At 36.5% G+C, this 16,330-nt stretch overlaps 1 protein-coding gene across 1 annotated transcript; it reads left to right on the forward strand.

Annotated features, from left to right (window-relative positions):
- The first annotated feature begins 1,837 nt into the window (after positions 1-1,837).
- Positions 1,838-16,008, forward strand: LOC100487777 (alcohol dehydrogenase 1). Its single transcript, XM_018090933.2, has 9 exons — positions 1,838-1,944; positions 6,705-6,806; positions 6,985-7,126; positions 8,346-8,433; positions 9,808-10,027; positions 11,575-11,835; positions 13,436-13,571; positions 15,200-15,338; positions 15,799-16,008. The coding sequence occupies exons 1-9, from the start codon at positions 1,927-1,929 to the stop codon at positions 15,821-15,823; spliced, it is 1,131 nt and encodes a 376-aa protein (XP_017946422.2). The 5' UTR covers positions 1,838-1,926; the 3' UTR covers positions 15,824-16,008.
- Positions 16,009-16,330: the final 322 nt, after the last annotated feature.

The following is a 16,330-nucleotide window of genomic DNA, read 5'->3' on the forward strand; positions in this document are numbered from 1 at the left end:
CTGCCGCTGGCACCTACAGGAAGGACAGAGAGATTTCAGTGATGTCACTGTAGTCTTCACACTGCTGTAGGCTGCCAGCACCATATCTCAGAGAAGCAAGCAGGGATCTGGGAATTTAGATATGCAGTAAGTCCTTAAAAAGAATGCCTTTAGACTTACTTTTAATTTATATTAACCTTTCATTGTCCTTTAAGGTGGCCATACACGTAGTGATTTTTTATCTTTCCTGCAACCATTGGTCGCACAAAAGATCATTCCCACCCTCCACAGATGTCCAGGGCTGAATCGTTAGATATGGAGGTAGAAACAATAGGAATTCTACCTCCTTCTGCCGATTCAGCCCTGATCGTAGATTTTGCTTGGGCGCCTTCAATGGACTCAAGGTAAGGCTTTATCAGAGACCTATAAAGAGGAGATTGACCCCTGCGGTACTCCACTAACAACTCTGGTCTAATTAGCATATGTTCCATTTACCACCACTCTTTGTACTCTATCCTTAAGCCAGTTCTCTATCCAAGTACAATTATTATGTTCCTGGCCAATATCCCTCAATTTTATCATAAGCGTTTTGTGTGGTACTGTATTAAATGCTTTAGCAAACTCCAAGTAGATGACATCGACTGCCATTCCAGAGTCAAGGTTTTTGCTCAACTCCTCATAAAAGGCAATTAAATTAGTTTGGCAAGATCTGTTAGGCATAAAACCATGCTGGCACAAACTCACAGTACTGTGATTAGTAATACCTTCTGGTCCTGAACCTTTGTTTACCTTTTACATTTTCAAGTCTCTTTTTAATTTTTTCCTGAGTAAGCATGGGTTTATTAAAAAGGAAACCTTTATTAGCTGGCTCCTCAGTTGTGCAGACAGAGTTCAGAATTTCTCCTTTTCCCTCATCAAGCAACTGATCCCTCCCCCGTGATAATAAGGGTACCCCCTCTTCTTGCTTCATTTTTTTAATATTTACATATTAAAAAATTATTTTGGATTCCTTTCCTGCAAAATCCCTTTCCATCTCTATTTTAGCTTGCCTGATAGTGTTTGTGCATGCTTTATTGGCTTCTTTCATTGGTTTAAATAAAAGACTGGAATATGAATAGAAAAATATATAATAAAAAGTTACAATATCAATAAAATTGTAGCTTCAGAGAGCAATAGTTTTTTTGGCTGCAGGTCTCAGTGACCTCCATTTGAAATCTTAAAAGAGTGAGAAGAAGGCAAATAATTCAAAAACTATTTAAATGGAGAGCAGTTGAAAAGTTGCTAAGAACTGGCCTTTCTATAACATACTAAAAGTTAACTTAAACTGCCCATTCAAAAATATGAACACAGGCGTTTTCTTTACACAGAGCATATTGCTATATACTATAGATATAATTTTTTGGTTGTTAGGCAAGAAGCTGACAGAAGCATTGTGCATTACACAAGGCTAATGGCAGCACTGATCTTTTGAAATATATACTGTAATAAGTGCATTTTGTGCAAGTTGAATGAAACCCAAGATGGCATTCTGGCAAATAATTCTGCATTGTGAGTAAAAAACGTTGATTGATGTAATAAAATTAATGCTGCATCTATAAATGAGTCCTTGTCACTTTAAGTTTGCACATTTAACTGATCTGCATTGATTAAACCGCTTACATGCTATGCAAAACAAATAGAATTGAACTTTTCATACCCTAACATGATCTTGCAAATAAACACTACACTACAGATTTCTACTTTGCCCTTAGCGATATTTGGGGCTCTATGTTAGGACTTTAAGTTTACTTTGGTTTACTTAGCTGTGCCAATCTGAAGGGCGTAGCCATCAAAGTAACTGATCTGTATATATGCAGTACAGAACTTAGTCTGTCTCTGCAAGAAACCAGAAAAGACCCAACAAACTGATAAGGACTTTTAACTGCTGTGTGCAGCAAGAAAGCCAAGATGTCCACTGTTGGAAAGGTAAATCATATAATTTTCTTGCAGCTTTTCTACTTAAAATCAAATGTGAATCGATTCACCATATAAAACAACAGATGTTTTCTGGTAAAACGTTTAGTTGCCAGCACAGAATCTATAACGTGACAAATACTAGTTGCATATGTTTCCATTTATTTAAGCTTTGAAGTTACCGGGATACTAAAAAGATTTGCATGCTAAAAAAGACTTTACTATTTACATCAATGTATTCAAATTCTTGACTTAACTTCAATAAACATGGTTTACATTATTGGAACATAGCTGTTTCTCTAAAGCTTCAGATGTGTTTTTTACATTAAACTTGCAATATGTTTTGTGCGTGTATGGTACAAAAGCTTTGCAAAATTTATACTGCTTCATAACTGGAGATCTTCCCTCTCACTCACTACATCTATTGTGATCTTATATTTTGCCATAGCTAAAACTTAATGTTGTACAACATATGCAACTTTGCTTTTAAATGGATCATTTGTCTGTCCTGTGTTTTTCAGCAGCAGTTGGATAATATATATGTCATAATAATTCATATTCAAAATTAACACAATAATGTCCTTATGTAAAAAAAAATAAATCAAGATGACTAACATTTTGCATATACTCAACCTTCTTATTGGTGAATTCTTGTGCATTTGTAATTGATATTGATTTCATCAGCAGCATGCTCATTGGTGAATATTCTCTATATCTATAATTACACTCTCCCGTACCTCAGAGCTGTGCTTGTCCTATGGTTGCATTGTAGGTGGATTGCAAATGCTATATTTTATCTGGTTCAGTCAGTATCTGAGAGCACAAGTATTTTATTTTCCTTTTTTCTTCACCCACAATCCATCCCCTATTCTAAAACAGGAATGCAGTTTGGTGCAAACTTAATGTGCTTTAAAATGCACCACCCCGCATCCACAGGTAAATGGTATTAAAAAAACATTTACTTGTGTGCAGCCTTTTCTACCCAGAAATCCCTAAACTGCATATAGCCCTGGAGGTTTTGTGAGTTTTTGTCTGTACATTTGTGCAAGAAAAGGTTGTATAGATAATGGATCAGAATATGCATGACTGCAGGTCATTTTTGGACAGGGAAACCAGTAGCATTTATTATTGATTTCAGGAACTAAATGGAAATTCTTAAACATATGTGAACTGAAGGTGATTTTTTTCAGATAATGGATTTCTTTTACATATGGGAAAAGGGGTTTAGATTCAATTCAGTGTGCAGGATCTTGTAAATCCAAAATTAGGATTAGGAGAAAAAAAGGGCACATAACTATGGTGCACTGTAAATAATTCAACCATCTTGTGCTGTGAGTGTTTTATACTTTTACTGGAATCTTTGTTGCAAGGAGCCACCATTTAAAGGAGAAGGAAAGGTAAAAACTAAGTAAGCTTTATCAGAAAGGTCTATGTAAATACAGTCATAAGCACGAGCAGTAATGCTGCACTGAGTCCTCTATCAAAAGAAACACATGATTTCTTTTTTTGTAAACATGATGTTTCAGTGTCTGACTTCCTCTCTTCCTCTCTTCTCTCACCCCTCTCCTGCTCCCTCCCCCTACTACAATGCTAAGAACTCCTTCCTCCCTCCTTTAGGAATGTGTGATCTGAGCTATAATGGCTAGACTGCAGGCAGGAAGCTACTTAAAATGGCAGCTTCTATCTTAGGCAAACGGAGAAAGCTTCGAAAAAAAAAAAAACAAAGTAATGGTTTCTGCAGAAAAAATACAGTGTTCTAGGTGGCACTAATGTGGCAAATCTATTGGCAGTAAAATGCCAAATGACTTTCCTTCTCCTTTACGAATTGGTACCAGTGCCAATCACAGCTCAGCTAGCTTGCTAGATATAATTATGTAAGCACATACAACTGGAAAAAACTTTTGAGTGTGTCATGAAAAAGATTTGCTCTGGCTTTTACATTTCATACTGCAATGCCAGCACATTCTCTATTTAAGCCAAGCCTTGGATTATGTCTATCAAAAACCATGCACTTCTAAAGGGGACTGTTGAGACAAGCTGCATAAAGTGTTATCCTCCAGAAGAGAAAATATTAATTTCTTCAAACTGAACCACAAAGTATTCAGCACACATTCACATGTAAGAAATGTTTGTTCAGTGTGCGCCTTCCTGCCAATTTACATTCATTCAAACGTGAAAACAAGGTTTGGGAGAAGAATGGTTGGCAGTGCATTTATTTGGTTATGGATATCACTTGCAACTTGAGTTGTTTTGAACATTAGTCCTTACAAATAAAGGCTTTTTAAGGACCTAAAAAACCACGAAAATATATACACACACACATTCTTAGTTAGATTAAGAAGGCACTCACGTATAAGTTAATAAGTGGCCTGGGTGCAGCGTCCAAGAAACTGCACTCACAGTTCTTATATATAGCTTTTTAACTTTATAAACTTTATTCAACATTTAAGCTCAAACTCAAGCTGTTATATATGTATATATATAGTTAGGATACTATATTTAGATTTGCTCCCAGTAAAGTTGGTTAGACAAAGCTCCTTCACAATGTAGGGCCCTCACTGGAAACATGGGGAAAGCCTTTATATTTACGAGCAGATAAAGTAAGAGTATGATGACCTCTCCATTTTTAGTCATATCCGTTCATTAGATCAGGAGTAGAAAAATATCCATTACTTAAGAACTACACAAAATGGTATTTGCAGAGTGTGCACTATTCTGCTAACCGACTGTCATCCAGGATGGGACTAAGGTTTATTTATTTTATGATAAAACCAAGTTTTGAGAAAATCAAGTTTTGAGAAAATATTTTAGGGCAAGTAACAAATGCTATAGGTACAGTATTGTTGTTATAAATAACTACTCCCAGTAGAACGCAATTATAGTCTGTTTCTGGAATTTGATCTTACAGATGATGTACAGTTAATTTCTTTAAGATAATAATTGCCAGACAGAGTAATATTTACAATTAGAGCAATCCTAAGTCAACATAAAAGGCCCTCCAAGGAAAATTCCACTATACTAAGGATACTTACTTGAATCCCTGGAAAATCACACCTAGGGGCTGATTTACTTACCCACGAACGGGTCGAATGGAGTCCGATTGCGTTTTTTTCGTAATGATCGGTATTTTGCGATTTTTTCGTATGTTTTGTGATTTTTTCGGATTCTTTACGAATTTTTCGTTACCAATACGATTTTTGCGTAAAAACGCGAGTTTTCGTATCCATTACGAAAGTTGCGTAAAAAGTTGCGCATTTTTCGTAGCGTTAAAACTTACGCGAAAAATGCGCAACTTTTCCAACCTGCCACAAGGCATGTGTACACCATGATAAGCAAACCCTTCTCCCACCTATCCCTACCACAACCCTAGACCTGTATAGGTCTATACACACACACAAATATATACATATGTGTATATGTTGTGAGGCCAAAAAGCCAGTAGAGGTATGGAATTTATTATTCAGAAATCCATTATCTAGAAAGCTTCTAACAAACATTTTTACATTTTAACTGATTTTCTTCTTTTTCTATGTAATCTAATACCTTGTAATTGATAATAACTAAGCATCTAGCCATGTTGGTGGCAAACCAATCCTATTGTCATATTTAGTAGCCTTAAGGCATGGTTACACCAATTATACAATAACATGTATATCCCTTTTAGAAATAAAGGAAATGTAACTACAAACAATTGTTAGGCACATAATTGGCATACAGGTATAGGATTTGTTATCCAGAAAGCTCAGAATTACGGATAGGCCATCACCCATAAACTCCATTATAAGCAAATAAATCTAATTTTTAAAAATGTTTTAATTTTTCTCTCTAATAATAAAACAGGACCTTGTACTTGATCCAAACTAAAATATAATGAATCCTTATTAGAGGCAAAACAACCCTACTGGGTTTAATTAATGTTAAAATGATTTTTTAAGGCACAGAGATCCAAATTATGGCAATATCTCTTATCAGGTAAGCCCCAGGCCCGGAGCATTCTGGATAATAGTTCCCATACCTGTATAGGCATATCATGCATTTCTGGTAATTACAAGTGTAATGCCAACAGTTAAATCCTGAAGAGGACATACATGCACTAATTTTGCACGTTTACAACTGACTGAACAAGCCAATCAGTATTATTTGTCCATCCATGCCCAGGCCAAGAAATTGGTGGGTGTATATTATGGTAAAAAAACAGTTATGCACTGTATGTCCAATGTCAAGGCAAATAGTCAGCAAGGAGTGCATGTTATCCTTAAAGGAACAGTAACACCAAAAAATTAAAGTGTATAAAAGTAGCTAAGCTATAATGTGCTGCTGCCCTGCACTGGTAAAAGTTGTGTGTTTACTTCAGAAAGTCTACTATAATTTATATAAATAAGCTGCTATGTAGCCATGGAGGCAGCCATTCAAAGGAGAAAAGGCACAGGCACATAGCAGATAACAGATAAAACACTATTGTATTCTACAGAGCTAATCTGTTATCTGCTATGTAACCTGTGCCTTTTCTCCTTTTTTCCAGCTTGAATGGCTGCCCCCAGGGCTACACAGCAGCTTATTATATGAATTATAGTAGTGGTACTGTAGCAAACACACCAGTTTTACCAGTGCAGGGCAACAGTGCATTATATTTTTATTACTTTAAAGCTCTTTCATTTTTTGGTGTTACTGTTCCTTTAAGAAGCTAAAGGGGTTGGGTACCTTTAAAAGTAGCAGTTATATAACATATGTAGAATAAACAATTTAACCAAATAATTCTACATTACTCCTAGGTTATCCACTGCAAAGCAGCAGTTGCCCTGGAGGCTAAAAAACCACTTGTTATACAGCAAATTGAAGTTGCTCCACCAAAGGCTAAAGAAGTCCGTATCAAGGTAACAAAAGCACAATGCTTTTTAAAATAACAATTAATTGAAAACTATTAATTATCTATGGATTTTTCTTATGGCTGCCAAAGTATATAATGCCTAGTCAAGAAAGGGCACCATGTAGGTCACATATAGGATGCCCAAACATTATAAGATCGATATTGTTTTTTGCTGTTTTCTTTAGATTTACCACAGTGGCATTTGCCACACAGATGACCATGCTCTAGGGGGCTTTATGGCTGGTATTACATTTCCAGTCATTTTGGGACACGAGGGAGCTGGAGTTGTTGAGAGCGTTGGAGAAGGAGTAACAACTGTGAAACCAGGTATTTTAATTTGTTTGCTGTTAAATTTACAACAGCCCATTATATTATACAGAGGCAATGTACCAAGTGCAAACTTTGCTCCCGGTTTAGCAACCAATGGAAACCAATTAGATTCTGGCTTCATACAGTAGACCAGTGAATAAAATCTTTTGACTGGCTATGTTGAACTTGATTGACAATGGTCTTTTTTCAACCCTATGTAACTATGTAACTATATGTAACTATGTACTATACCTAAAACCAACTTTCAACCTGTTAATATTCCTCCTGTCTAATAGGCATGACAGATAGGGGCCCATTTACTTACTCACGAACGGGCTGAATGCGTCCGATTGCGTTTTTTTCGTAATGATCGGTATTTTTGCGATTTTTTCGGAAAATTATCGTGACTTTTTCGTTACCAATACGATTTTTGCGGAAAAACGCGAGTTTTTCGTAGCCATTCCGAAACTTGCGATTTTTTCGTAGCGTTAAAACTTGCGCAAAAAGTTGCGTTTTTTTCGTAGTGTTAAAACTTGCGCAAAACGTCGCGCCTTTTAAGTTTTAACGCTACGAAAAAAGCACAACTTTTCGCGCAAGTTTTAACGCTACGAAAAAATCGCAACTTTCGGAATGGCTACGAAAAACTCGCGTTTTTTCGCGCAAATCGTATTGGTAACGAAAAAGTCACGATAATTTCCGAAAAGTCGTAAAGGTGCCGAAAAAAACGCAAAAAATACGAAAAAGTCGCAAAATGTTCGTTTTCCAATCGGAATTTTTCCAATTCGGTCGGAATTCGTGTCTTAGTAAATCAGCCCCATAGTGTAGCAGTACTTGTAGTATGTAGAGAAAAGATAACAGATTGCACTGCCACAAATAAACAGTACACTGCATACCCTACACTTATATTTGATAAAGCACTTTTTTGAGATAATGCGATAAAGTGCAATGTTTTTTACTGATGTTGTAACACATAACAACCAATTGACTGGTAAAGTTATTTTAAAACAAATATCCAATTGGCTCTTACTAGACCTCGACAAACATTACTCCTTAATTTGCTTGATCTTGTTTGCTTTATGAAGCCTATAGGGGTTATTTATTGTGCAGGGCCTGCAGCCTGTAGCATTTGCTTTTATCATATGAAAATTCAGAGAGATTTTCAGACAAAAGTAGTTAGAATGCAAAGAGAGAGTTATATATTGAGCTACATATGAATATTTCTCTTTTTTTCCCTTAGGAGATCATGTCATCGCAATATGCAGTCCAATGTGCATGAAGTGTCCCAGCTGCTTGCACCCCGACAGCAACTTTTGTGTTAAAAATGAGTACGTGTGTATTTATCTCCATAATGCTCCAATAATCTTTACTCACAATTTGGCAATTAAATGACAACTCACAATTTTAACTCTTGTGGATACATACATCAGGCAGAAACCTATCAAAGTTATCTTAAAGTGGCCATTTACTGCTGCAAGTTAAGAATTTAATCTACAATTTTGTATGCAATTTGCCTTGTTTTTTACTCACAATATAGTTTTATTCCCACAACTCCAGTGTCATTGCAATGAAATAAACACTATTGTGGCGACATATTTTTCTGAGGGGGATTGACTCTTTTCCAGGACCAGGCATTTTATTTCATTATTTTATTATGTCTGTACATGATTTCTAAGGGTCAAGTCTGTGGTTCCTATTAATGCAGCCTGCAGTGGAAACCCTTGAGCAACAAGATGGCGGTAGCTTTCATAGATAAAATGTTCATTGCTTAAAAATACTTTGGCATTGAAAAAATGTCTCTTGGAATAAGTCAAGGATATTTAAATAATAAATTACTTGAAAAGGAATGTGTATGGACCTACCGCCTGGGATCAAAAGCATGTGAAGGCTTAAATAAGGGATTAGCTTTCACCACTTCCATACATAAATAGAGAATTAAATATTTAATCTGTTATAAATGCTAATTCACACGGTTTCACATCACAAGGTTGCTACTCACTTTGTTGAGCACAATATTTATACATGTTTTTGTTGCGATGAGCTTTAAAATACAAGTTTGATCATGTTAAAGTATTTACATTTGATAATTTAATAGGACATTCAGTTGTAATAAAAGAACAACACGGGGTAATGTGGAATTTATATTTATTTTTGTTCTACATAATTAATAACATACATTAACCTTGTTACCTTATATATTCTTATTTTTAATTTAATTTTTCATTAATTGTTTAATTTCTTTATTATTATTTTTTTCTTAAGTCCAAGCCCAAGATATAAGAACAAAAGTATGACTATGAAGGATTTTATTAATCAAGAAAATCAGAAAGTTAAAAAGAAAAAACAAAATATAACATGAAAGACAAAAAAGGTTCAAATAATGAATGCGTCAGAGTGTAACAACAGTGTCCATTTTTGTGCAACTGTGGATGTGGTCATAAATGAGCAGAGATGATAGGGATTAGAGAGGGACAAAGATTAGGTTCATTAAAATGGTATGTTTTTAATACAATGGAAATAGTTCATCAATAAGACGGGGATTTATTTTTACAACATTGTATAATTCTGTCATAGTTAATTTAATGCACTGAAATCAAATAACATCTCAAATAAGAAGTATACCTATTTGTTCCTGACTATACTTATTTACTGTAAACTGAGTTCTAACCTCTAATCACTGTGTTTCTGTGTTTCTTGATCAGTGTTGGCAAGCATGTTGGACTGATGCTGGACAAAACCAGCAGATTCTCCATCAAGGGCAAGCTAATTCACAACTTTATGTCCACAAGCACATTCTGCGAATACACCGTTGTGGATGAATTTGCTTGTGTCAAGATTGACCCCAAGGCTCCCTTGCATGAAGTGTGTCTGATTGGCTGTGGGTTTTCCACTGGTTATGGATCAGTACTCAACACAGCTAAAGTAAGCAAGGACATTCATTTCTGACAGTTTAGAAAGAAGAGGATACTGATATCACATAGTTACATAGTTAATATGGGATAAAAAAGAGAATAGCCCATCAAGTTAAACTGCTCTAAATGATCTCCTGTGCATAAAGAAACATATTATATATATATATATATATATATATATATATATATATATATATATATATATATATATAGAAACAAAAAGGAGCACACCCTTCAAGCAAAAGCAAATGCCCTCGGTGCTGGTCAAACAATTCAATAGACAGACAGAGTACCGCACACATAGGGACTTTGTGAAAAAACAAAAAAGGTTTATTGAAAAAAATCCGACGTTTCGAGCACCAAACTGTGCTCTTCCTCAGGTTTGTCCCTGAGGAAGAGCACAGTTTGGTGCTCGAAACGTCGGATTTTTTTCAATAAACCTTTTTTGTTTTTTCCCCAAAGTCCCTATGTGTGCGGTACTCTGTCTGTCTATATATATATATATATATATATATATATATATATATATATATATATATATATATAGATATATACAGACTTCAGATACATCATATGTATATATATAAAACTAGCTGTAGACCATGAGTTAACTGTAGCCTTGGATATTATGCTCTTAATAATTAGTAATTATCACTCGAAAGGGTTTCCAAAACCTTGCTGCCTTCATGTAGGGAACCATATTTTCTGCCTAAAATGAAAGTTTTGTTTATCAACCTCATTTTTCCTTTTTATGTGACAATTGATCCCCCTATGTCTACCTATAATGCCCCCTTATGTAGTTGTAAAGAGTAATTGTGTCCCCTCACAAACCCCCTTTCTCCAAAGAAAACCGCCCCAACCTTGACAGTAAGTTCTCATAATTTAATTCTTCCTTTCTGGGTCATTAAAGAGGACCTGTCACCCAGAAATTATTTCTTAAGGTGACAGTTCCCCCTTTTGACCTGAGCCAAAACTGTACTGTGCTCAAGGTGAGGCATTCCTAAGGATTTATAAAGGGACAATTGTGCTAGTTTAGACAAAGCATCAGTTACTTTTTACTTTTGCAAAGAACCTAGTGGAAAAAACTTGGTAGTAGTAATATCAATAATCATATTACAGGCCCAAATGGATGGATATTTTAGGAGGAGCCATACACATCCCTTCTACTGTTTCATTGTTCCAGGCCGCAGCTCTTTTTCACGTATTAATTTGCCAATGCACCATAGACTGGTAGACTGGCAGATCAGATTTTTTTAAACATGTCTGATTCATGAACCGACTGATATGCGTAGTAAATGGATATCTTTTTAGATTGGCAGGCTGCTATACTCATACTGAAAATCATACAGAACAAATGAAATGGCATGTATATGGTCAACTTTAGGATGATGCATTGTAGAATGTCCAAGTGATGATGCTCAATTAGCTTAACTGAAACTCACCAAAAGCCTTCAACTGGAATATGTAATTACAATCATACTGTATTAGTTTCCTGTATATCATTTGTTGAGAAAAATGTATTGATAATTTTATCCTTATGTTTTAATGTTATACCAGGTACAGCCAGGTAGCACATGTGCAGTGTTTGGTTTGGGTGGAATAGGAATGTCTGTTGTTATGGGCTGCAAAGTTGCTGGAGCATGCCGAATCATTGGAGTAGACATCAACAAAGGAAAATTTGAAATTGCAAAGAAGTTGGGATGCACTGAGTGCCTGGACCCAAACGATTATGATAAACCCATCCATGAGGTTATTGCAAATATGACTGATGGGGGAGTTGATTATTCATTTGAATGCGTTGGAAATGTTGATTTGATGGTAAGTAATATATTATCTGTGCTATATTAAGTTGAGCTTTATATAGACAATGGTATTGTAACACAATTTTTCTTCATTTTTTAATTTTGTGTTTTTTAAAAGATTCCACTTTCTGTTCTGGAGCTTTTCAGTTTGAAATTGCTATCACTAATTACCTAAATACTAAGGCAATAGGATTCTCCACTAAGAATTAGCCCCATAAGAGAATCAGTCATCTGATGTCTTATATCTTATTTACTGAGATACCATGCACTTTTTGCTCGCCAATATTATGCTATAATCAAAATTGCAGTTAGATGTTTAGTCCATAAAAATTGCCTAATGCCTTCTGGCATATAATTGCCTTGCATCTGTAATTAAGCTTGGGGTGCTACTTTGGAGAGGTTGGGGAACCACAAAAGCCAGTTGTCAGAAAGGTATTTGCCCATTTAACCATTTAAGTTCAGGTCTTAGGGAACAATTGCTCCACAGAAGAGAACAATTATTATTTTATACGTCTATGGAAATCACATATTATACATTCACCCATTATACCACTATATTATATTATAGTGGTTTAAATATATACATCTTTATCTTTCCCAGCGAACAATTTCCCAAACCACAGGCACAGATTATGATAAGGTTTCATCAGAAGCTAGTTAACCACTTAGTTTTATTTTATGGATAAAACTGGAGCAAACCAGGGTGGGGAAAACAACCCTACTCACATGATGACCTGGTCAAAATCAAACAAGGGAAAGTTGTGCTCACCAATAAATTTTAAACCATAACGCATTGGTGCAATGAGGCTGTGACCACAAAATTCATATAAACAGCAACAAGAAATCATCTGCACTCACCCATTTTCAGTATATATAGGACATTAAGACATTATGGGCATTATGTTACCAAGAAATGCCTTCCCCTTTAAGCAAAACAGGGATATTCCAATATACTCCAAGATGGCTGAGTTTTACCAGCAACTTAATTGTTTTCAGGGTTAAACCTCCCAAATGGGTTGCCCTACTATTCGCTCCACTAGGATCACCTGACTAGTTGGAATGGGTGGGAGTTACAACATGGAACTGGCCACAGAATGTCTTAATGTCCTATATGTTGCTGGTTAAAATCAACCCCATAACACCACAGAACACCTCAGTGTTAGAAAATATATTTGCCTTGAGTTAAAATTTTGCGTTTTCTCCCCATATACCTAAAATGAATTTAAATTTATCACTGTATAGAAGTTATGTCTAGTGATGAGTGATGTCTAGTGATGAGAGAAATTTTTCAGCAGGCATGCATTTGCAGCGAATTTGCATGTTTTGCAGATTATTTCATGAAAAATTGTCATGCACGTCAAAAAATGAAAACATTTTCAGACATTTTTTGGCAAAACGAAACAGGACAGATTGCCCATGGCTAGTTATGTCTTTTATTACTTTGTTGCAGATATAAAGATTTACACCTGCAGAAAGTACAAGGCACACACTGTAATATGTAACACTGCATCTGATCAGCATTGTAAATTGATTGTCAGCTATTAATGAACACAACCTTCTCTGTAATGATAAACTATTGATAAAATTGAATAAAAATGAAATTTATTTTCCCTTAGGCATGTGTTATTCAATCCTGTCATTATTCATACGGTTGTGCAACCATTATTGGTGTCCCGCCATCAACAGCGCGACTTTGCCTTGATCTGATATGGTTACTCACTGGGCGCACATTGAAAGGAGCTTTCCTTGGAGGTACAGTATGCTACAAAATAACTACACAAAAATGAAACATCAAAAGCTAGTGTAATGTATAATTAGCATTATTATTATTATACCAAAATATATGCAATGTATTACAATACAGCAAAATGTAAAGGAAGAGTTTATTGGTGGCAGTAGGTTGCTTTTTAAGCAAATTTGCGTTCACCAATATGGGTAGGAGTTTTCGTATTACTTCCATTTGCTGCTAAGTTCAAGGGGCCAATATTAAAACATGGAGGTTTTCCTGAAGGCTAGCACTGCCTGTTCCTTTACCCTGCTGTATTTACACATGCTGTAACTAAAAGCCCACTACCCAGGTGCCAATAGACAGTATAGCTGGAAGAGCTAAAATTTATAGCAGCGTAATTAGGCTAGTTAAGATGGTTAAGCTGGCCATATACGGCAGAATTAAAGAAGAAGGAAAGGCTAATAAAGAGTTAATCTCAAGCTGCAGGCATACCTTCATTTGTCTCAATAGTGCCCTTAAGTCTCCCCATATTTCTCCCATTCAGAAAATCTGAAGCTAAACAGTTAGAAAAAACGCTGAGCTGGGTAGAGAAGATTCCCATAATGCCTCGCTCCTGCCCAGACTTGGCGACTTGGGACTGTAGGCAGCGCATGCGCACCACCCCTAGCGTCCGGTTGCCATGGGGTGTATGCAGCCAAGTGTATGCATGCGTGTATGCAGCCAAGTGTATGCATGCGTGTATGCAGCGGCACAGAAGAAGAACAGACAGCTGGCAAGCAGGTGCTGGTGGGGGGAGAGGCAAGGTGAGGAGAGGCAGGGGGGGAGAGGCAATCGGCGAGGGGGGTGCTGACAAAACGAAGCGAGCGGGTGGTGTGTGGCAGCCGGGAAGCAGGTGCTGGTGGGGGGAGAGGCAAAGGGGGAGCGGACCGGAGAGAGCTATCGGACTGGGGGGGGGGGGGGTAAGGGTGCTGACAAAAGAAGCGAGCAGGTGCTATTGGGGGGAGAGGCAAGGAGGGAGTGGAGCGGAGAGAGAGATCGAGTGGAGGGGGGGGGAGCTGACAAAATGGCGGCGCCGTTCACTGAAACAAGTATGTAGAATGTAGCAGGTGTATCTCTGTAAATCTTTCATTAGGCAAGCTAGAAATATAGCGTTTTTACACAGCAATAGTAGTACTATTTAATAGTGTGCTTCATAGATTTTGACTTTCCTTCTCCTTTAAGCTGGCAATTAGGCCTTTTCAGACCATGTTGGTAGCTTATTTGCTCATGTATGGGCTGTCCCCAACTGCCTCACTGATAAATATTCAGCCAAAAATTGTCCAGATATCTTTCAGGCAGGTTTGAAAATCCTGCTGGACAGGAACTTTATCAGCACGTTAATGTGGCCCTCTCCCAGATTCCTGCATATGCAGCCATTATGATCACCCCAACTGAGCCTAGAACGTAGGTGGCCAAATCAAGTAAAGATATGCGATGTGTATTCCTGATTTAGTGCTACCCTTGGCAAATGACATCTGCTGAGTCACACATAAAAACTTGGAAAGTTATCAATGTAGTGCATTATATATATAATAGTAATCTAGATGGTGATTTTTATTAAAAACTGAGGAGTACGCATACATATGTATTTTTTTTTTTGTCTGTTATTTAGACTACAAAGCGAAGGAGGCTTTCCCTGGCTTAGTAAAAGATGCCATGAATAAAAAATTTGACATTGGAGCATTGGTGACGCATAGGGTGAAGTTTGATAAAATTATGGATGGCTTTGAACTCATGCGCCATGGAAAATGGTGAGCTCTTGGTGTAGTAAAAGAAACAATACACTTCTTAATCCTTTTCAATTAATCTGATTACTGGGGAGAGTGTTTATGTTCCCATCCTGCACAATGTCAATATGGAGGTGGGTACAAAAGAGCAGTAATGGAGTTAATATTAATGGCCTTAAGAACTACCAGTGGTGAGTAATAGAATCTCTATACCTCTAGGCTGGGTAACACTTTGGGCCATATTTATCAAATGAGCAGATTATTCAACAAAATTCACCAGAAAAGCCCACCACAGCCCTTTGGAGTTCTCTCCCTGTTTGATAAATGTCCCCCTTTGTTTGGCTTTATAGGCCATGGTTAATCCTGAGAAAGATCATGTTTAGTGCCCCAGTTTACCAATCCTGGCCTTCATTCAAAAATCAAATTTATAGTCCAATAACTGTGAGCACAGGTGCAAGTCTTCTCAGATTTTTTTGTTTTACAGTGTGCGTGCAGTCCTGGATATGTGAAGCAGAAATCGAAAGCTTGGAATGAACACAATCATATGTTGTCTCCTCAACAAAATGCTTGTAGATAGAAGTGCATAGTAGAATCAAGCAAGAAAACAGTCTGTTGCTTACTGATGTTCTAATTTTGCTTACTGAAATTTTAAAGCAAAAAAAAATATTCAATAAATTTTACAGGTTGATTTATAAAAAAATGTCAAGTGTTTTTGTCTGTTTTATTTTACTACTAAACTATGCTGCATAATAGAGAAATTGTGAACCATTGTACATGAATGAAAATAAAAAGCTGTGCATGTTGGTCAGACATACAATGGGTCAGATGTAAATGCAGCCAGATGGATCAAACTCTGGAACAGTTTTGGAGCAGAACAGTGCAGTTTTAGCAGCATGAAAAAACAGTTGCATTAAAATTTGAATCAAAGATAAAATTTTGTCATATTTCATGATAATTGGTTTATTGTAATTGTCACACAAAACCAGGGTCAGACTGGGGTGTCTAGCACCCACAGG

Source organism: Xenopus tropicalis, chromosome 1, assembly GCF_000004195.4.
Source record: "Xenopus tropicalis strain Nigerian chromosome 1, UCB_Xtro_10.0, whole genome shotgun sequence".
Classification (NCBI taxonomy): domain Eukaryota; kingdom Metazoa; phylum Chordata; class Amphibia; order Anura; family Pipidae; genus Xenopus; species Xenopus tropicalis.